Raw genomic sequence first — 22623 nt, forward strand, 5'->3', positions numbered from 1 at the left:
TGTACAATCCTGACTGTTCTTGAACTCCTCTCAGGACTCGACACATCCTGCTTTTGGAAGTGCTTCCAGGAGAACATCGTCTGGAGTGTTCCAGAGTTCTAACATCATCTGGAGTGTTCCAGAGTTCTAACATCGTCTGGAGTGTTCCAGAGTTCTAACATCATCTGGAGTGTTCCAGAGTTCTAACATCATCTGGAGTGTTCCAGAGTTCTAACATCATCTGGAGTGTTCCAGAGTTCTAGACCCAGAGCATGTGTTTTTTTTTCCCCTCTCTCTTTCATTATAATACAAATGCAGGCTGGACAGGGATGGCGCCCGGCGTGTCTGACACTTGGAGTGGTCTGTTCTTCCCTCCACTCCTCCAGCTGGACAGCGAAAGCAGTTCCAGTCCACAGACGCCTGGTCTCACAAGGACATCTGGGTGTTTCACTGAGTACGTGTGAAATGTGTGAAAAAAAGTCACCCATCTCCCGCCCACAAACGTCTCACTTCCTATGCTGACAGGAAGGCTATTTGGAGTGCATACGGGGGCTCGGGAGGGCTTGGCAATAGTCTTGACATCAACCAGAAACCCAGATATAACCATGCCTGTGCAAACAGACGATTGGTGCCCCCCCCTGCTCAGAGGCTGGTGATGAGCTGCATCTGTCCGTCCCGGGGGGCCTCCTCCTCGGGCGTGCAGTCCTCGGCGCTGGGCGGGACGATGCACCCGGCGCTGGTGCCCCGGTTTATGTGGTAGTAGGAGAGCGGCTGGGGCCCGTCGCCCAGCTCAGGCATACTCTTGTGGTAGAGGTCCTCGCCCGTGCTCCTGGAGGACGGGGACAGGTCCTCGTCCTCCTCCTCGGGGGTGTAGGGGGAGCCCGGGGGGGAGGGCGAGTCTCTCAGGTTGGGCATGCTGGTGTACAGGGAGTCTCTGTTGTTGTTGGGTGAATTGGAGCGCGCATCCTCCCCGGGGGCCACGGTCTCCGAGTTGTGGCCCCCGGGCTCCTCAGCCCTCCGGGGGGCCTTCTGGGCGCTGTAGAGCAGGGAGTGAGTCCTCTGGGGCAGCAGCGGAGCCTCCAGCGCCTCCTTGTGGTGGGGGTGCAGCAGCAGCTCCAGGGTGGGGTGCCCTCCCCCGCCTCCCACCCCTCTCTGGGGGACGGAGGCTTCAGCGTGGTCCGCCACGATGGCATCGTCCTCGCTGCCGCTCCCGCCCCCTCCCCGGTCCACCATCACCACCCTGGTCTGGGGAGGCAGGACCCTGTCCCTGTCCCTCTCCTTGGGCGGGTCGCGGCCCTTGGGGGCCCCGCGTGGCCTCAGGTTGTTCTGGACCAGCTCGGAGATGATCATCTTCTCAAAGGCGGCGTCGTCCAGGCTGAGGCCCCCCAGGTCCGCGGGGCCGCGCACGACCACGCCCACCCCCACGTCCTCATAGTCGTCGTCGCGCAGGGAGTAGCTGTTGTTGAAGTTGCCGTTGAGGGGGAGGGTGTCCATGGCGCTGATGTCCCTGCTGTTGGTCAGAGAGTGTTGACCTGCAATGACAGACGGGAGACGCCGATTAGACAGGCTGTCATACCCATCGCATCTACATTAAATTTACACATCATCAACACACAGCTTGATACTGCTCAGGACACCTCCGTACTGGGACCTCTCGGTGGGCATTTTGATTATCCTGTATTTATCTGTGTAGTGTGCAGTGAGATCAGCGTAAGATGATCTTTTTGTTTGGTTTAGTTGTACTTCATGGTCATCTGGTTTATAGACTTTGGATCATCGGTGCCAATATTGGAGGTGGTCCTGAACAATATTAGGCCAACAAGAAAGAAAGTAGGAATAAAAATACTACACACACACACACACACACACACACAGCAACACATTGAAATGTAGCTGGCCAAGTAACGACAGAGCAAGATACAACAGCCACAGAAATGATGAGGGGGAAAGAAAGGGAAAAAAGCCGCGTGGGGAGGTGGCAGAAAGCAACGATGAATAAAACATTCCAATCCTTTTAAAATAAAGAAAGGAGAAAAAAAAGGCAAGACAAAAGGAGAAACTTAATGTCGAACACAGACGGCCAGCCACCTCTCTCTGCACTGGGGCCCACAAGCACAGCAACCCCTCCCCACACCATGACACACAGGCAGGGTGCAATGACTCACTTTGCCACCACTCTCACATCAAGTGTGTCTGCTCAGGCTATCTGGCCTAAGAACTGCTGATGTGCAAAAAAAGTAAAACAGATGCCTTATTTCAATTGCAGCAAAGAGGAGAAATCACTGAAATAAGACAAAAGGGGAGGGGGGGGGGGGGGGGCTTCAAAAACCAGGCATGGATTCAGTCAGCCTGTTTCAAGACCGGGTCCTGCGAATGTCAGCTCCTCAGAAGTGACTCCAGTTTGGTCCTGGGAAGGTGTCTGGCTTGTGTGAGCGCCACTCTCTTTCTGCAGAGTCTTTGGAAACCTCGGTAATAGCGCAGCCAAATGTCCCGGAGGTTGTTTTGTTTTTTTGCGAGGGAGATGGAGGACACGTCCCGGGGCCGACTGAATCCAGGACCGGGCAGGTGGACGGGCTCAGCAGCAAGCACTCGCAGCGTATTACAGTCTAAATGGCAGGTACAGTACACTGTCATAGCGAAGGGGGGGGGGGGGGGGTTTATAGGTTATTACACAGACCCTGTGCTTCGTAAGAAAACAGTGACGCATACACGGTGGATTACATTAGAAAATCCTTGTGATTGTCCATAATAAACAGTGGTGGGGTTTAAGTGGGGGTGTTTTGGTTTCTGCGGTGGAGTTTGATGTGTTAGGAATATGAGTCCGTGAACGAGAAGCTGTGAGAGATGAAAGGGAGCCCTCGCTGTCTGGGAGTTGTTTTCACGTGGCCGTCTGAGGCTTCAGCTGAATTAGTCTGAATGAACACACCTGACTGTGAGATTGAGGACAGAATGTTGAGCTGTACCGTGTCTCGCTGCCATGAAGATGAGGAGCGTCTCTTTTGTCGAGAGAAAAGCAGCGTAAAAACAGACATCAAAGAACATTTCTAAAAAAAGCGTGAGTGTGTGTGTTGGGGCGTGGGGTTGGGGGTGGGGGAAATGAGGAGGCGAGAGGAAAAAAAAGAGACAGAAACTCGATAAAAAAAACCACCCCGGCCCACATTTGCATTTGTTTATGCATCAGCAGTCATTCTAATTCAGACAGGTATTGTCTACTGGGAAGGGGGAAGTGATGTGAACGGAATTTCACTGGACACCGAGACAGCTGCATTCTGGGAAACCTTCCAAGGGATATTCATCCAAGATGTTCTCTTTACTGTTTTACTGCATCAAATGAACATCTGCAGCGTATTACTTTGTATTAATACATTTATAATAGAATCCATGCTCATTCTCCCTTTGCACAGCAAATGTAAAATGAGCTAAAAAAAAAAGTTGGAACTTGACAGTCTCTCTCAATACACTTCAAACTTAGATGTTCATCGCAATATTAAGCCTGTTAGAGCCAATCCAGTGACCCGTTTCCTATCAACATAACTCCTTCCTTATAAAGCCGTGGTTAGTCAACCATTCTTAAACTGTTAGTATGTTATGCTAACTGTAATTTCATGACCAAGGCACTGATGTATTTCCACATGGTTGGTGTGCCTGTAGGGGAGGCCCATGCATAGGAGGAGAAGCGCCTTCTCCACAGGTGAGACGGTGATTCCACTGCCGCACACAATAACCTGCTCATTAGTAGTTGCCGCTTTCTATCTGCCTTGCGGACAAACCGATCTGATTGGGACTGAAAACGTCCGGGTGTTTTCGAAGGTTGTTTGATTGCACTTTGAGACATTCTTAAATAGCTTATGCTGGGGGTGGTGGTGGTGGGGGGGGGGGGGGGGTCTGTCAATGCGATTAGCCCCACGTCTTTGATTCCCGCGAAATCACGGAGAGGTTCCAGGCCCGCGCCGCAAACAGAGGGAGAGGAGGGAGACCTGGAAGTGCTCTCATCATGATGGGAGAGCGGGCTCCCAGACGCGGCGAATCAGAGCGCTGCCGCAGCACGGATGTTATCATGAATCCTTCCTTACCCCCCCCCCCCCACCTCCCACCCCCCCTCTTTCATCATCAAATGCCTCTGCATATCTGAGGGGTAGAACTCTGCCTGCATTGCGCCATGTGCTCCTCCAGTGTCTTTCTTTCCTCCTCCTTTTTTTCACACCTCTTTTTTCTTTGCTTGGCTTTTCTTTTCTTTGCCATAGGTTAAGTGGGTCACAGAATACATTGACGGCGCTCAAGTCAAACTGGCTGGGGTGTGTTCGTGAGAGAACAAATGTCAAGGCCCCCCCCTAAAGAAAAGTGTTAGGGTGTCATCGGCAGAAACGGTTGCAATAATCTGTGGGTGGGAGGTGTATGAATCCTGACTCAGGCTCAGATCATTTCCCTCATGACTAGCCACGTAGTCTGAGTAAGATGCTGGCTCAGATCCTCGTCTCTCGTTGTGTTTAAAAAGACGGATAAAGATCTGCCAACGTGAGGGTGGGTGGTTGTGCAAAACCTACAACCAGGCTCTTCAACACTTCATGCTGTACAAGGGCCACAGCCCCCAGAGTGCACTGTCTCAGTTAACCTCCGCCGCAAAGCAAAACAAAAATCTACATAAGGGGGGGGGGGGGGGTCAGAGGTGAAAGGTGATGGAGCACCTGGAGAGTGAAACGCCGGAGGAGAAGGGGTGACCACAGTTTCCGCCAGCAGGTTGTTATAGGGGTTAGTGTCGTGGGCACGGAGGAGGGGGTTAGTTAGGAGGTAGTTGCCAGTCATCCCTGTAAGAACAGCAGGAGAGAGGAAGGGGGGAGGGAGGGAGGGAGGGAGGGAGGAAGGAGGGAGAAGGTGTGGATGAGAGACAGGAGGGAGAGACGAGACAGGAGAGGGGGAGAAGAGAGAGAGAAGGGAGAATAATTGACATAAGTATGGATGCTGGAGCATTACGCTGGTTAGTTGGCTACTGTAGTTTGTGTAAATATGCCTTCATTCTCCAACCATTAACACATTTTACAAGAGTAAAAAAAAAAATCAATCCATCAATCCGTCACAGATACCCGCTGTTCAAGATACATGTTCTGTGACCACTTATTAATAAAACAACTGAGCCAGACCCCCTTGCTCTTGAGTAACATTTAAAACATTTCAGTGTGATTAAACGTCGGTAGTTGGTAGCGTATTTTCGTAAGTGCCGTTCCTATTATTCTAACGATCGTGCGTCGGGGAAAACGGCGCAGCTGATTTAGAGCAACTGCCGTGTGCTTAATCTCGTTTCATCTAGGTGAAGATCTACAGTAGAGTACAGTGATTTGCAGACAGCCGCAGTTCTGCCGCCGGGGGACGCGCGCTCCGAAGACGGGCCCTGGGGGGGGGGGGGGGCATCGCGCGGCTGAGGAGGATGGGCCGCAGCTCTGGCTCCAACCCCCCCCCCCCCCCCCCCACCCACCTCCCCCCTCCCAGAGTTCAACCTGGCCTCCTCATTGGCAGACGCCACGCTCCCCGCGCCAGACTACATACCACTGCGTCCCGCTAACGGTGCGACAACTAGCAGCTGTACTCCGCGACTCCCGGCGGCGCCGGCGACTTTGCCGTGGACTCTGAAGCGGGATGGGGGGCGCGGAGGGAGGTTCCGCGGCTCTTTGGCTTGCTCGGGCGCTAACCGGGGACCGGGGAAAGCAACATCCGATCGGGTTTCGCCGCGAAGCCGCCTCGTAGGGTACGGCACGCCGCAGCACAATATCCCATGTGGGACGTATCCGCCGGAGCGTGATAGATCCCACATAATATCCCGCGCCGATAACAAGCAGAATAGCAGCGTGTTGGCGTGGCGGCGCGGGTGGGGGAACGGATGCCTACCCTGGTTGAGCGTGGAGGTGCTGTTGATGTCTCCGGAGATGAAGGAGGACTCCGACTGCTTCCTCACAGTGTCGTTCCACATTCTCCTGATGCGACTCTGGGGAGGCGGAAGACACACCGCAGATCAGTGCCTACCCCGTCCCGGAGACACGGCTACATCTGTGGTATCAGCCCCGTCCCAAGGCTATTTCTATGGCATACGCCCATCTTCTCATGGCTGTGTCTATTAGAAGCCTTATCTTAGACTACTTCCAAACACCATGCATCTCCTGTATGCTGTTGTCCTACAGTTGTGGAGTTAATCAGGAGTGCACTCAAGGGCTCTTTGAGTCAAGGACTCATGGACTGTGATTCAATAGTCTGATGGCGTATCGATTCTAGTCTAGGCGTTAATACTGGCCTGAACTCCCATCAACATGAGGAGGGTTTCAGAATGTTCTCCGACAGCGTTCCGCTAACACGTTTACCGGCTCTCTCTTCCGGCGGAGAGGACCCGGGTTCCGTACCTGCGTGGCCGAGGAGTAGCGGGCGGTGGACCGGGACGTGGCCGTCTTGGCCGAGCCGTGGGAGCCTTCGGGGGGCAGCGCCCGGCAGCACTGGGACTGGCGGAAACATTTGCCGTACTCTTTACGGACCTGCAGACGGGCAGATGATCAGAGCAGAGTCGGCGCGGCGGAGAGCTGCCAGGCAGCCTCCCACGCACACACACACGCACACACACACACACACACACGCACACACACACACACACACACACAGGATCCAAAATCTTTCTTAAATGCCATCCAGCTGACAGCGGATCAAAATGGCATATCTCCAGAGATAGAGTTGGCAGATTTTCTAACAATAACATAACACACTAAAATGCCACTGGAAAAAAGGGACATTTTGGACAAATATGACAAACAGGTGTTACGATTACTTAAATGTCAATAGATGCTTTCAAATACTCGGGTATTTGAGATGTTTTTTTGTTTTTGTTTTTTTGGGGGGGGGATTAACTGCTTAAGAGGCTGTGATTCATCCCACAATTAAATGTCTAAAAGAGGCCTTACTTTTTTCTGGAGGAGGCAGTGGAAGATGAAGATGAACATCCCCTGGAGCGTGTTGAAGACGGTGAAGAGGTAGGCCATGACCACGGACGACTCGTTGAGGAAGAAGAGGCCGAAGGACCAGGTCAGGCCCAGCAGGCAGAGCAGGGCGAACGCTCCCATCACCCAGGACCTGGCGAGAAAACACAGGGGAACCACAAGACACCCGTGAGAAGAATTCCGTCATTGTTTCATTCCCACCGTTCGATTCGAATGCCGTGCCCCTCCCGAGGTTTCTCCTGGGTGGAAATAAAGCCCTTGAGTCGTTTGCTATTTTTACTCCGGACATGTTATATATACATAATACAGCACATGTGCTGTAACTGCTGATGCATAGTTTTACAGTGAGTGTCCACAGAGTATCTTGACACAGAGTCAAACAATATTTCCTTGGCCTTCCTGGAGGCTGGCTAAAGAGACTGCCAACACAGCAGGTTTCCAAAGGAGATTTCCAGGAAGGCCTAGAGGAAATCAGATAACCAGCGGTGAGTTCCAATGACGGCGGCTGGCGGGGTGAGCCATCGATACACAGGAGAGAAGTGAGCAACCCTGCGAGAGAGAGAGAGAGAGAGAGAGAGAGAGAGAGAGAGAAGCGGAGCGGTAGAGAGCGCGGGGGGGGGGGGAAACGGAGACACCGCTGTAGCAAGACGGCGAGAGAAAAACCCGCGGACAGAGAGTGGTGAAGAACAGGGTCGGGTGGGGAGAGCTGCTACTGATTAACTCTGGTACTGTGTACAGTATGTGTACGGTATGTGTATGTATGCTATTTTCATGCTATTCACATGCGAGTAGGGGCAGCTTTTGCTGTTCAGTCTCTGAAGTGTTTTGAGCTGAGGTTGGACCTCAATTAATGACGGTTAATGAGTTTTGGGCACTTCAAATAAGAAAGAAAAGAAAAGAAAGAGTTGCTATCTACGAACACAGGCTCTCTTTAAACTCAACTCTACACGCAGAAAGAACAGTAGAGTTAAATTACGCTAAGTGCCTCTTCTGATTAAAATAGAGAGAGAAACAAATATGTGTAATAGATTATCTCACACATACTGTAGTAACTACCAAAAAGGAATAAAACATGTTGCTTTGTCTTCAGACGTATTGTTGGAACGTTTATCCGGCTGGAAAACATGGCCAGGGACTTGATTTTTATCAAGCTCCCTGACTGACTGTTAGAATGGAGATATGGGCACATTTCCAGTTTCTCCATTTTTAAATGTGAAGTATGAGCTGTGTGAGCCAGTCTTCCAGGGATGCCTGTAAACCTTGCCAGCTCAGGAGCAGCTGATACATCAGGTCAGAGATGCAGTTATGAGCAAATAAAATAGGCAATAACCCCGCATGGTGCAAACTCTGCCCTCATAAAGCAAACTTAAAAGGCACCACCTGAGGATAGATATAAAATCAGGAAAGCATATGTCACACTGGTGCAGGAGGACAGTCATTTTAGGGGGACTTGAGAGGAAATGCAAAGGTCAAATACAGCTTTAATATTGCATAAACAAAGCCAGGGCAGGGGAAGTGCATATTGCTGACTCCCCCCCCCACCCCCACCCCTCCCCCGGTCCCCAGAAATGACCCAGCTGCCCCCCGGGCTGCAGCCACGCCCCTCACCTGATACCCCCCAGTCTGCAGGAGTCGGGTTTCATGGAAGTGGAGTGCTTCACCATCTTGTACATCGTCACCACCAGGAAGATGAGATTGAGCTGTCGAGACAGAGCCGCGTCAAGGTTAACACACCGCACTTACATACATAACAGCATTAATTTCCTGACGCTAACGCCGATAGCTGCGTTCTACTGTGACTTACAGCGCTCGTAAAAGGAGGCTTAGCCCACAGTGGGGCTTGGCACACTTGCTAGAGTCTGAATCAGCATGCCTCAACAGGAGGGACATGAAACTTTCAGGCCTCAGTGCAAATCATAACACATGCCGTCCAGAAGAAGAAATAAGGCTGGTTGTTGCCTTGGACTCTTTTACACTGTCTAAGATAAAGTGCCTCCGAAGCCCCCTTCCTTCTAGCTCATGTAATACGCAACCCCAGGCCCCTTGGCCACGCAGCCTGGTGCCAAACACAGACTGTTATTCTTCATCAGGGAGCGAGAGAAGGAGAGAGAGAGTGAGAGAGAAATAGGGAGAGAGAGAGCAAAAGCCAAAGAGAAAAAAAGACATGGTCAATAAAGAACACGTAGTGTATCTACCTGGAGCATAACTTCTGACAAACGAGGGAGAGAGGAATGAACCTACAGTAGAGAGGCGCCGTATTTCAGCAGTAATCGTCCTCAGCCAGAACAAACAGCTACAAATTCAAGCTATACGTTGAAAAAAGGTTTCCATGACTTCAGTTTCTCAATAGCCATTGGAGGAGCCGGTCACCACCAGGGGAAAAACAGAGGATCTGCTTCAATATGGCTCACTACCGTATTCAATTTCCAAAAAGCACTTCAGTGAATATTCAGAGGGAATTTTTTTATTATCTTATTATTTTAAAGTTTATTAAAGGCTTCTCCCCGTAATCCACCCTCAGGCATATCCAAAACCCCCAACCACTCTCTATGAAAGGAAATAAATGACAAAAACTGCATTGGTTGGCAAGAACACAAAGCATTACCTAATGTGGCTCTTACAGTAGTTGTACCATTCCAATTAAAACACAGGACTAATATAGACTAGACCAGAGTTCTCCAACCTTTTTTCATCTGAGAGCTACATTGAAAAAATGAAAGTGGGAGAGAGCTATTACTTACATTTATTCACATATTCACATATCAAGTTTAAATGTGTCACACTCTGTGGTCTTTTCCCTATAGTAACAATAGACAGTTAAAGGACAGGTTCGGAATTAAGCATTATAAGCCATGTTATAAGGCTATTTACGATCATATACAACGGCCGATATTAAAGGTTCGTCAAACCGTGCACTCTGGAGATAAAGCCCGTCGCCGCCGACACACTCAATGGATCCATAGGTGCATAGACAAAATCTCTCAAAAACACCATAAACTCTTTTTGTTTTTGTTCAAAGACAGGAAACTCACCGAATGGTCACTTGTGTCTGCTGATGTTCTGACAAAAAAATTGTCACAAAATATGCTTCTGATCGTTTTTTATTTAATACTTATCGACATACCAAAAAATACTGGTTCTCGATACCCATCCCTAATCAGGACTATTGGCCCACAATATTCCATTCGGGCATAGGACTGGACCTATGTACAAAGCTTGGTGATTTTTCATGCATGGGAAGTCAGACTTCCTAGGAAGAAGAAATATCAGAATATTGGAAAATTCAAGAGTGACCAGCAGCTGAGCTGCCCGGCCCCTAAAAATACTGAAATGGTGAAATGGGAAGAGGTTTCCATGAATTTCTATTTATTGTTGTTGGATTTTTTCCGCTCACGAGCTGCCTGTTGGAGACCCATGGACTAGACCAACAACAGAGAGAGAGAGAGAGAGAGAGAGAGAGAGAGAGAGAGAGAGAGAGAAGAGTGACGCCGAGATTTGTCTCCGAGCCACCAGGGCTGAGTTCCCAGCACATGAGTTGAGAGGCTGGAGATGCATTTAACACAGCCAGAGTGATGACACAGATCTGATGAGACAGCCAGACAGCCAGCCAGCCAGCCAGGCACAGGAAGCTGACGCAGAGTGCACAGCGAGTCCTGCCCCGGCGCCCGCCCCCCCCCCCCCCCCCCCCCGAGTCCCTCCACCTCGTCCCTCCACCTCGTCCCCGGGACTTTCTTCCCTCATCAGAGGAAAAAAAAAAAAACCTGCCATGGCAGAGTCTTCCCGTGGGTGCATTACGTATGTACAGCGCATGCAGATTTACATGACTGTTAGTCTGTCTGTCAATACTGCATGTGAGTGTCCCCGTGTGTTTCTACTAGTGTGTGTGTGTGTGTGTGTGTGTGTGTGTGCGTGTGTGCGCGCGCGCTTGTGCGCGACCTCGGCGAGTGGCGCATGAAATATTAACAAGTGAAGATGGAGATGTCCGTCAGTGCGCTGGGATGGGCCGGGGACCGTGTCATGATCTCCTGCAGGGCTCTGGCCTGTGGTAATGGCCGTCTGCGCGACCCGCTCATTACCTCCATGTTCATCTCTCTCTCTCTCTGTTTCTCTCTCTCTCTCTCTGCTTCTCACTGAGCAAATGACCTTCATGCCTGAGACGTTCCCTCCCCTGCTCGTCCTGATTGCAGTAGAGAAGTGCTGCCTCTGTGTGTCGGCTCTTCAGACTCTTAACAGCCAGGCTGGCATTACCACCGCTCATCCGCTCTGATTTCAAAGGGATGATTTCATAGCCGAGCCGCTGATGCCCGTGTCCTCGTGTCGGGCTGTAATGGACCACTCTCCACTCATGCAAATTGATCTGCGATAGCGTCGCTAAGTGACTGGGCCCCGAGAAAAAACAAAACAACCGAAAAGTTGTTTTTTGTTTTTCCTCTGATTGTCCTTGAGAGAAAGGGATTTATCTCACGAAGGCACACGCGCGCACACACACACGCACACACACACACACACACACACACACACACACACACACACTCCTGTCGTTCCTGTAAGTCTCACCATGATTATAAAGGTGACGGGTCCAATGAAGCTCCAGATGAAGTGGTTATCCACCCTCAACCAGCACCTGCAACCCAGAAGACGTTAGATGAAATTATCCGTTCTACTTCTTCACTCTGTGACTGAGAAACCTTCACATTCTTTTCACACTCTACTACAAACCTATTACGAGGCATCGATCAGTGCAAGCTGAGCTAGGAGATAGATGGCGGTGGCCTCATACAGGTATTCGGCTACCATGATTACCCCTTCACCACAGTGATGAGAGCCTGACCTTGAAGACTCGCTGGCTTTGGGCCAGAACCGACCAGAGCGACACAGCGCCAGAGCGGCTCTGGTGCTGGATCGATGACATCACAGTCTACCGATGTACTACAAATGAGAGCAGCCTGACTCTGGAGCTCAGCCCTAATAGAAAACATGGGGTGCTTCATCCCATGTACTGCTCCGTACGCTCTGTGTATTATCTCAAGAGGGCTTCAAATCGAATGGAGCGGTTGTTCCTCCGCGACCGTAATGTGGAGAAAAGCCGATCTCTGCTGCACATAAATCCAAACTAGCAAAGGAACTAGGATGTAACAAAATGGCTTCCTTCTTGGATAAAGGCCACAGGGAAGTAGAGTCCTGAGAACAAGAGAAAAAGCCCTCCTTACACAGAGAGAGAGAGAGAGCGAGAGAGAGAGAGAGAGAGAGACAGAGAGAGAGAGAGAGAAACCCCCAGCAGACCAGCACAACTAGCCAGAGAATTCATTAATTCAACTCTTTTGCTCACAGCGCTCTCTTTTAGCACTGACAGGGTGTGAATTTGCTAGCAGCCAGAGGGGGACCAGATTCTGTAATGTTGCTCTCATTAGCACCCATATCTGAGTGGGAGGAGACTGGTCTCTTATACGAAACAGGGCTGAGGGACCTGCTGCACGCACACACACACACAGACAACGAGAGCAATTACGCTCGCTAGGGAGGCGGACACTTACGCCCGCTGCGTCCCGTAGCTGCGGTAGTCGATGGCGGCCGAGATGCCCACGACCACGGCGGGGAAGAGGTACCCGGAGACGTAGTAGTACTTCCTGCGGGAGAACTCGCTCTCAAACACCTCGACCAGCATAAGGTAGAGCTGCACCCCCTCCAGGCACATCCAGGCAAAGGCGGCCAGGAAGAAGAAGTGGAGAACCCCCGCGATGATGGAGCACACCAGCTGAGAGAACGGGAGGGGGACTCATTTAGAGGTTACACACTTGGCAGGATACAAGATGGTCGCCTCTTAAATTCAGACTTTTGCCTATTGTTGTGAATTGCTTAACACATTCACTGCAGTTGGAATGGAACCAGTATGTGATCTGATACTGATAAGGCTTTGTGTTCAGTGAATAGGACAAATACTCCCTTTGATAGTTCACTTAGTAGCAGGCAGTAAAAAGGCAATAATTAGAAAGACTTAGAAAGAAACCTTGAACAATATAAGGCTTCAGACTCTGATTGATCTGTCCACCGTAAGCTGGGCGGTCCTACCTTGGCCTCGGTCATGTTGATGCCCACGAGGAAGACGAGTTCGGCGATGAAGAGGTTGAGGCAGAGGTTCTTGTGGATGGTATTGCGGTCGCTCTGCAGTCCCCTGAAGAAGCAGAAGGTGAAGAGGCTGGCGGCCAGGCAGACCAGTGACACGGCCACGCCCATCCTCGTCATCACCGTCAGCAGCAGCTCGTGGACGCTTCCGTCCCCCTGGAGGACACACAGGGAATAGCAGGGATTTATCAGTGTTCAATTAAATCAAGCTCAATTAAAAACAAAGGGCTACCAGTATAGAAATTACATCCATATCATTGTCCATATTTCTCATTGTAGGACAGAATAGACTCAGCATCCTCATGTATGGTCTTCGACTCCAGTCATCAAGAGCAGAGTTCCCTGATGATGACTGGCAGATGGAGCTAATTCAATCTCTGCCACACAACCTGGCCATTTTCCGATGACATGTTGTGGCATGTTTACTCTCTTGGCCACATGTTGTGGCAATATAGGTCATTAGTAAACTGCCACAAAAGACAGTGGGGCACGATCGTGTGACAAGCTTACAGAACGCGGGACCTCTCGACGAGGAGCGCCGTGGGCCGTGTGTCCCGGGCTATGGGGCTGAACACATTTCAATCTGTTCGTACGCCAAAATAGACCCACCATACAGTATCCCCATCGAGGCCAGTGGTCTGAGAATGAGGTAATCCCTTCCGTGATAGGGCCTATGTAATTTTATTGAGGGTAGGAGTTGTACTTGAGGTGAGCTCCAGGGGCTGGTGTGTTAAGGCTTAGCCCCGGGGCTCTGGTTTCCACTTGTGGTTAAGGTTCGGGTTGCGACGGATGACGGGGACAGAGTTCACGAGTTGGGACATGTCATTACACAAACCACAAAACTTATGTTCCACATTTATAACTGGCTCGGTGCTCGCGAGGCAGCACATGATATTTATCATGTAATTGAATTGTAATTGCATCTCGCCAACATATGGATCCAGCTCACTTCACGTCGAGTGGAAATGCAAATTAAAGATCGTCGCGCCGCCATCTCCCATGATTCCCGGAGACATGCGTGTGCGCAGAAGGCCGTTAGTCACGGACCATAGGGAAAATGTAATTCATTCCCAATAATGGCTCGGTTCTCCGACTATCTTATTCCTGAATTATTTTGCTTGGCTCTGGACGCAGTGAGTGACAGTCTAGATGTGCTATTCATCCTCCGACGATACCTCTGCTCTGCGTTCCATCCCACTCTCTCGCCCTCTTTCGCCAGCCCCTCCTCAAATCTAATCATCTCCTCTGAGTTGCGCATCTCGCTCCCGCCATGTTTACATCCCAGCATTAATAAGGCGGAATGGGGGACAACTGAGTAACTAAGGTAACCAGGCATCCAACCAGGCATCAGGTGGGGTCAGAGCGTGGGGCCACTCACCGCGTTCCCTCGGTAGGCCATGAGGATGGCGAAGTTGGTCAGGTGACTACAGGAGCAGGTGGTGTGGCTCTTGTTGGTGTCAAGCAGCTGGCAGCCCTGGGTGGACCAGTATCCCATCATGCTTCTCTCCGAGTAGTTCCAGAAAGAGCAGTTGGGGTTGTAGTAGTGTTCCTTCTACAAAAAAAAAAAAGAAGCAAATAAAAAGACACATTCACTCATCATAAAACCAAAACCATTAACCTGAAACACATGAGAATGAACTTGAAACCCAAGAGAACGTCTAGACTGTGGTATACAGTATGATATTGATAATGTGCCAGAATGGACAGTCCATTACGGCGCGTTATCATATACCGCAGTCTAGACATCCTCATTACCTTGACACCAATGTCAACTGGCAGAAGGTAGGGGGGGTTGCTATGGAAATGAACCAGAGCGCACGCTACTAGGAAGCATTAGGACGGACCTGACTTGGTCTCCGAGCGCAACCAGCCCCAGCTCCATTAAGACTAAAAGCACAACCATCACAACGATGAGATAAACACTAGTACTATTTTATGCCTTCACTCAACAGAGACCAAGGAACATCGAATGTACTCCCATTCCCCACCTCCCTCCCTCAACCCTCCAACCCCCCTCCCTCGGTAGAGCTCTATGCTGGATATCATGTCACTGGCCTTTATCTCCATCTAATAAATAAGGACCACCCTGCCATTTCACTCTCCACGGTTCATCCCCAGGCTGGCTGGAGGTTCTGGGCTCTGGGGGTGCTTACATCCAGGTGCTCCAGGGTGAAGACCACCGGGTCGGACACGAACACGCGGCTGGACTCCTTGGTGATGGAGGCGGACAGGATGTGGGAGTTGACGGTCAGGGAGAGGTTGCGTCTGCCCGCCTCCCCCGCCCCCTTCAGGGTGGCGTTCTCCGTGCTGAGGAAGTGCCCCAGGTTCTTGTAGAGAACAAATACCAGCTTGGCCACCCCTGGAACCAAACACACAGGGCCCCACATTAATGCCACTGGAATAAATAAAACAAAATTGGACAAATGAAATGGCATTTACGCGCTTCAGTTTTCTAAAGCCCATTTTCAAGGGCGCTTTTGAAAGCGCGCCGCCTGGTTGAGGGGGATTCGCCTCGGCTTACCGTTCTTGCTGTTGACTTTGACGGTGTTGGAGGAGAGCTGGATGGACGCGCCGCCCTTGCTGGTCTGCGGGAACCTGAAGTCCTGCACCTGGCCGTCGGTGCTCAGCACGTACACGTCCAGTACTGAGGGAGGGAGGGAGGGAGGGAGGGAGGGAGGGCGGCATGCGTTACTCGCGGGGCGCGTTTGCGACGGCAACGCGTCGAGTTTCACAGAGCTCAGAGGTCAGAGAGGGTGAAACAGGAAACCGCAGGTCCAGTGGACCAGCAACAGAATCCAATCTTAACGTCAATAGCCCATCCAGCACTGTTTACTATCAAAAAAATAAAAAAGCTAGGAGATCCGGGCTGTGGAGCTCCTCGGGGAGAGAGAGAACAGGAGAAGGGGAGAGAGAGAAATAGAGAGAGAGAGAGAGAGGGCAGGAGAGAGAGAGAGAGGGCAGGAGAGAGAGAGAGAGGGCAGGAGAGAGAGAGAGAGAGAGAGAGGGCAGGAGAGAGAGAGAGAGGGCAGGAGAGAGAGAGAGAGAGAGCAGGACAAGGGGGGAGAGAGAGAGAAATAGAGAGAGAGAGAGGGCAGGAGAGAGAGAGAGGGCAGGAGAGAGAGGGAGAGAGAGAGAGAGAGCAGGACAAGGGGAGAGAGAGAGAGAGAAATAGAGAGAGCGAGAGAGGGCAGGAGAGAGAGAGAGAGAGAGAGAGAGCAGGACAAGGGGAGAGAGAGAGAGAGAAATAGAGAGAGAGAGAGAGAGAGGGCAGGAGAGAGGGAGGGGAAGTGAGCAGCACAAGCCGGTGCAGCAGAAATGTCAAATATTCATAAGATCAAAAATATCATTGGGGCTCTTTACTCCCCCCCCCCCCCGTGGGTTGAGGTAACGCTGGACTCGCCGGGCAGATCTCTGAGAAGCCGCCCCCGTGCCTGGGCTTGCTGGCGTGCCAGCTGCTGGGTGGCGCTCCCTTTGATGTGTGAAATTACCGCGGGGGGGGGGGGGGGGTCAGGAGGACACTCCCTCGCATCAAGAAGCAACCGCGCCTCCTCAGATCAGTCTCTTTTGACAGACGGGGATGAGGAATTGTTCTCCGACTCTCTGTCTAGTCCCCCCCCCCCCCCCCCTCTCTCTCTCTCTCTCCTCATGCCCTTCACAGGCGCCTCCAGGTGTCATTCATCTTTTAGGGGGGGGGAAACTATGCTAATTAGAATGAGAGGATCTTTTTAGGGACTTTTGTCAGCTCATCCGGTGAGCTGCGGGGCACATTTTTGTCCTTGAGCCTGAAGATAGACGGCTTTTCACGCGGCTGAGCCAGGAACGCTTCGACTCTGTTACTACTGGAGCTGCGTATAATCTCCATCCAGAGCTCAGAAACCACATAGGAAGTGACTGAATTAAGCCATTAACTTTCCCCACATTAGGTAACGCATATTATATAACATATTAAACAGAATATTAGCCACTATACAACTGGCTAGGCACATGCTTTATCTGCTTAGCTCGCTGTATTACAATTTAATGGGGAATGGTTGAGGAGAACAGATACAATACAGGAATACTATTAAATTGGCTTGTGGGTTGGACACTTCATCTTCAGCCAAGATTCAAGCAAGATATTTAACTATGTGAGAAACAGTTTAGAATCAGTGAAATGAAAGACAAAAAGGTGAGTGGGCAACCAAAAGCATGGAAACAAATAACTAGAAGAAAAAAAAGACAGTTCCCCGCACAAAGCTGACTTAAATGAATGAGATCATGTTGGTAAATGGACTTATATACTGTAGCGCTTTTATCCAAAGCGCTTTACAATGGCCTCTCTCAATCACCCATTCACACACCGATGGCGGCAGCTGCCATGCAAGGTGCTAACCTGCTCATTGGGAGCAATTTGGGGTTCAATGTATTGCAGGGATTCTAACTGCCAACCCGACAATCATTGGATGACCCACTCTACTTCCTGAGCCACAGCAGCCACACGTTTGTAATAAACTGCCTGTGAGAACATATTGGCTGGCTAGCATCGAGAAAGACATCACAACCTCCCACCGTGACTTCCAACTAAATTTGCTCTTTTTAAAACCACTTCTCCATCTCCTCAAGGAATAGCTGTCCAGGTTCTTTATCAGTCTAGAATGAATAAACCCACAGAACAACGCCTGGGGGGGTTCTGCAGTGTGCTTACAGAGGGACCGGCTGTTTTTCCCTCTAATACCGTGGATGGAACCAATTGTAAAAAAATAAAATATGTATAGATATATATATGTATATATATATGTACATTTTACAGCCAGCCAAAGCTATTTCATCAAGACGGGAGTATTCATTTAAATTCTCGATTTTGACTGGCATATACGTCAGGCAGATGTCTCTGCTTTATGTTTGATCGAAAAGTAACTTACTGATATTCTCTGCAGGCACTTTGACTACAGCTGGCTCGATCAGGTTGTCGGCAAGGACAAACGCCCCTTCCTCCAGGGTATCCAGTAACATGGTGGCGGCGTGCGTTTGCTCTGTGGAATTCATGTCTTCCCAGGATTTCAGGGCTTCTGGCCTCAGCAGGTTGTCAACCGTATCCACAATGGCCTGTATCCGTGGAAACAAGTGAAATGTCAGCACACAGTCTTTTCTCCTCATGACGTCTGCTGAACCAAAGGCTACAGGGAGGTGGGGGGGGGCGGGGGGGGGCACTGAACAATGGCAAGCAAGATCCACAACAACAATAACAATAACTCAAATGAAAAATACCAAAAGGTCATTCAAACTAAGTACGACATGAGAAAAAAACTCAAATGAAGAGCGCTGTTTACAGAATCTGCTGTTCACAGAAAAGGTGTAATTTGAGGAAACTTGCTTCCCTCTGGCTAGTTAAAACCTATTTATTTCTCTGAATTGCAAAGCCCATAAGGCCACAGGGGAAGCAGACACACAAACCAAATGGAGCCGTCATCCAGTGTGCAGTTATTTCAGTTCCGGTTCTTAAATATCTCTTTCTTCAAAGAACAATTATCTCCACTAACAATGATTTTATTCCATAACAGGAATTGGCCATAATGGCCCAGAAATGTGCTGCTTTCCTGAGGGTTGTTATCAAGGGAAAAGACTGTCCATGAGTTGCAGTTTCAGTCAAGATGAGGATCATTCAGTTTGTTTTCAATGGCAAATCCTTTCATTTCCTGGTTTCTGATAAGCGGTAAGTAAGCAAAACATTCCAGTTTAAACCATACAAGAGACATCATATGTTGATAAAACAGAGGTCCCTTCGACCCCACGAAAGAGAGTTCATGGCCCCTATGTAGCTTAGTGTACTATTCCCTAAAGCCTCGGATACACTAGAAGACTCACAATCTTAACAGATTATGAAATGACTGGGAGTATACACTAGACGACTGGGAGTATACACTAGACGACTGGGAGTATACACTAGACGACTGGGAACTAGACGACTGGGAGTATACACTAGACGACTGGGAGTATACACTAGACGACTGGCTTCTGGGAGTATACACTAGATGACTGGCTTCTGCTGATTTTTGTATGACAACTGAAAAACTGGGTATCGCACATTTAACGACCGGACCAACGAGTGACGAGTTCACACTACACGATTGCGTCCAGAATCTGCTCAAAAATATCAAACATGTTTGATATGCTCTGACTAGCTCCAACTCGGATCGGGAGAAGTCTGTTCTCATCATACAATTGCCGATTTAAATCTGTACCCCTCATACACTTACAGATTTCTGTGCCAAATTGCCACTCCGACTACCCCCAACTAGTGCAGACTGCTGCTGACTAGGACAGACCCGGCAGGATTGTGAATCGTGTATAAAATCGGGCATAATATCTTGTAGTGCATAAGTTAAACATAGATAGGCATCGCAATAATCATCTGAAATCCATCTCATGCCGGGCCCTGATAAACCAGAGTGACAATTTAACCACAGGTGCCATTAACCACAGAGGGCCGTTTCAGCCATGCCAGTAATTAACCACAACAGCTCTCCACGCTCACTGTACCAATTAACCACAGCTGTGATTATCCACAACACTAATTGACCATAGGCGCAATTACCTCTTTTTGGGGGGCATGGATTATGTAGACCAAGGATTAACCGTAGTCGCTATCAAATTGCGGTCGACAAATAACCACAGAGTTTAACCGCACTGCTAGCATTACCCGCAGCTGTGAGAGCAGAGCGCAGCTAGGCGCCGAGTCTGGACACAGGCTTTGGAGTGCCTCTATGAGATATGAGTCTTTAGCAGAGACATAGGAATGAGCTGTCCGTGAGCTGTGGCTGTGATATGTGCGTGTTATATGAGAGAGAGAGAGAGAGAGAGAGAGAGAGAGAGAAGCAGAGTTGATTACAGAGCTGGAGCCATTACACCCAGACAGACACTAAATGGTATCCCCTCCTGGTGAGCCGTCGTCGCAGGACGAGAGGAACTCGCAGACAAAAAAAAAGAAAGAAAGATTCCACGTCTCTAATTTACGGAGCGCTGAAAAGAACTAGTGTACTGACGGTGTTCTGAATCCTCTTTAATTCTCGCCTGGGTGGAGGTCACACCACACTACAAATCACAGGGGTGGTACCGGAGAAGCCTGCATAGCTAGTTTACGGGAAATAATGTGTGGTGGGTGCTAGCGCACCAGCGACCACTTGGGTGGTGCTGACTTCACCGGTGCAAAGGAGAGGTCGGCCTTAAATCAATAGGGAGGGAGATGTATCCTCAGTTCTCCCAGTAAAAAAGACCTCGGACAAAAAAAAAACACCCTAACTCATGGAGAGCCGCCAACTGTCGCTGTGAAACTCTCGAGCTCGATGAGCAGGCGTTACCGCGACGCCCGGGCCCATTGTGTGTTTACGCAAGAGAGCCAGGACTCAGATCACTGTTCAGCACAAGACAGAAGACATGAACGGAATGGAAAAGAACAAACAAATCAAGATCGAAAACACATTAATGGAGATGAAAACGAATCCTTCAGATAGAGAGAGAAGAGAGAGAGAGAGGGAGGAAGGGAGAGAAAGAGAAAAAAGAACACAAAAGATCTCTTTGGCAGGGAGGGGAACAAGGAAGGCTGGAAATTGTAAAATGTAAGCAACTGAAAAACTGAGTACATTGCCACTTTGATCACACTTCTGGCTGACAGGAAGGTGCAATTATGGCCGTGGGAAGGCAATTACTCATACATTGCACAAAAAGCAGACAGGAGCAAGGGAGGAACAGATAGAGAGAGGGATAAAGGGGGGAGAGTGGGTGAGGGGGAACAAGACAGAGAAGTGGAGAGGAAGAGAAAGGGATGGGGGGAGAGAAGAAAGAGAAGAAAACCGACCCGGGAGGGACGGGGCTGCACAGATAAGCGGTGAGATATTGACAAACTGGCGCGGGCGAGAGATCCACGCGTGGACTGACAGGATGACAGGCGCGCCGACGCGCAGGCAGAAACGGCAGCAGGGGAAGCAGACACGGCGACATGCGTACAGACGGGCCATCAGAAGGACAGTTGAACAGATGGGCCGGACAGACAGACAGACGGACGGACAGACAGACATGCTGCAGAGCGGACAGAGGGGGCGCTGGTGAGCTGAAGTGGCCGTGTACATCCAGCGAGTATACCTTCATGTAAGCCCTGCAAGTCTTCTCTCTCTTTTGAAGCTTTTCCACACAAAGAGAGGATTAAGAACAACAGACACACTCCGTTAGGAAGAAAAGAGCTTGGGGAACAAAGCACCTTTTTAAATCACAAGACATTTAGAAGTGCACAGTATTGCATACCCAGCTTCCATCTCAATAATTACACTAAGACCTTCTTACATCATATGACCTTGAAATAATGCTAAGCTTGTAACTGTATTTCAGAGGCCGTGTGCGAATTATGTACAGTATATAGGGTACATACTGTAACAACAAGGGGTTGGTCCCGGCACCGCAAAGCATTGTGGGGGGGAAATGCTGAGATCAGATTGTCACGCTTAGCATTAACCGTGCTTTAAAAAGCATTGAGTCAATAAACAATGTTTGACAGGGTCATTTGTATTTCATGGCAGGGGGCTGATTGTCCACCAGCTCCGGCGTTTGAAGCCCTTTGTTGAGTCTCTCTGTCAAAAGAGAACATCGCATTTCCCCCACAGAGTTCAGCTGGAGCGTTGCACACTTTTGGGTTTTCCCTCAACCGCAGAGAAGTACAGGAAAGAGCACTTGACCAAGCAACAAGGCCAAGGGCCAGTCTAAAAGACAACAACAGGAGAATATGCCGAGCTGATTTTGGTGCAAATCGCCCGGCAACCTTTTTTTGGGTCTCAAAAAGTCTGAATAACAATGTTGTCTTCAAAGCATCAGTAATTTTTCCAGATGACTGTCAGCTGCTGTGCAGTTGTAGGTCCCAGAACTCCCCTTCCCTGCTGAGGGCTGCTGGGGAGGGGGGGGGGTCAGCTCTCTCTACATGCTGGGACTGGAGAGTTATTCTCTATGTTGGCGGTAGCTCCTAGCCATCAGCTCCTAGCAGGCCGGGCTACCAGGTGAGGCTACATGGGAAAAGCCAGTAATTACCAAGCAGCACTACTGGGAAGGAATGAGCCCCCTCAGGGTAAGGCCTTTCCTACCCTCTAAACTGGAGGGACACAGCATGGGTATGTGTGTGTGTGTGTGTGTGTATGCGCAGGAGTCTATCTAATGACTATCTAATGAGAGGTCACGGTAGGGCCTGTGGAAAAGACTGCCGGCGCCGGCGTACCTTGTTGAAGCTGCGTCCGGCTGAGTCCTTCTCGTTGGGCATCAGCTCCTGCAGCTGGGCGTCCAGGATGTCCACCAGCTGCTCCATCAGGCGCACCGAGGAGCTGACGTCGCCGGCGAACACCGGGCCCTTCGTGTGGCGGGCCAGTTCGTTGGCCAGGTTGGCCGCGTTCTCTCCGCTCCGGATCTGGGGAGGAGGAGGAGGAGGAGGAGGAGGGGGAGGGAAGGAGGAGGAGGGGGAGGGAAGGAGGCGGGGCCACCACAGTGCAGGAGAGGGGTCAGAGCAGAACCAGCACACGGATGAGCGCCGCAACGC

The 22623-nt window shown here is 50.2% G+C and overlaps 1 protein-coding gene across 1 annotated transcript in view; it reads right to left on the minus strand.

Moving 5' to 3' along the window:
* Positions 1 to 621: 621 nt before the first annotated feature.
* adgrl2b.1 (adhesion G protein-coupled receptor L2b, tandem duplicate 1) overlaps positions 622 to 22623 on the minus strand; it is a gene marked incomplete at both ends in the record, with an annotated part of 50705 nt that continues 28703 nt past the window's right edge. The window contains 15 exons of the mRNA XM_084457844.1: positions 622 to 1511; positions 4665 to 4784; positions 5860 to 5956; positions 6366 to 6494; positions 6915 to 7083; positions 8559 to 8650; positions 11508 to 11574; positions 12485 to 12705; positions 13020 to 13229; positions 14452 to 14625; positions 15227 to 15432; positions 15595 to 15717; positions 17975 to 18158; positions 21192 to 21230; positions 22309 to 22494. Coding sequence (XP_084313970.1) covers positions 622 to 1511; positions 4665 to 4784; positions 5860 to 5956; positions 6366 to 6494; positions 6915 to 7083; positions 8559 to 8650; positions 11508 to 11574; positions 12485 to 12705; positions 13020 to 13229; positions 14452 to 14625; positions 15227 to 15432; positions 15595 to 15717; positions 17975 to 18158; positions 21192 to 21230; positions 22309 to 22494 — 2907 coding nt within the window. The remainder of the gene's footprint in view (positions 1512 to 4664; positions 4785 to 5859; positions 5957 to 6365; positions 6495 to 6914; positions 7084 to 8558; positions 8651 to 11507; positions 11575 to 12484; positions 12706 to 13019; positions 13230 to 14451; positions 14626 to 15226; positions 15433 to 15594; positions 15718 to 17974; positions 18159 to 21191; positions 21231 to 22308; positions 22495 to 22623) is intronic.

The sequence above is a fragment of the Borostomias antarcticus genome (assembly GCF_949987555.1).
Source record: "Borostomias antarcticus genome assembly, chromosome: 24".
Classification (NCBI taxonomy): domain Eukaryota; kingdom Metazoa; phylum Chordata; class Actinopteri; order Stomiiformes; family Stomiidae; genus Borostomias; species Borostomias antarcticus.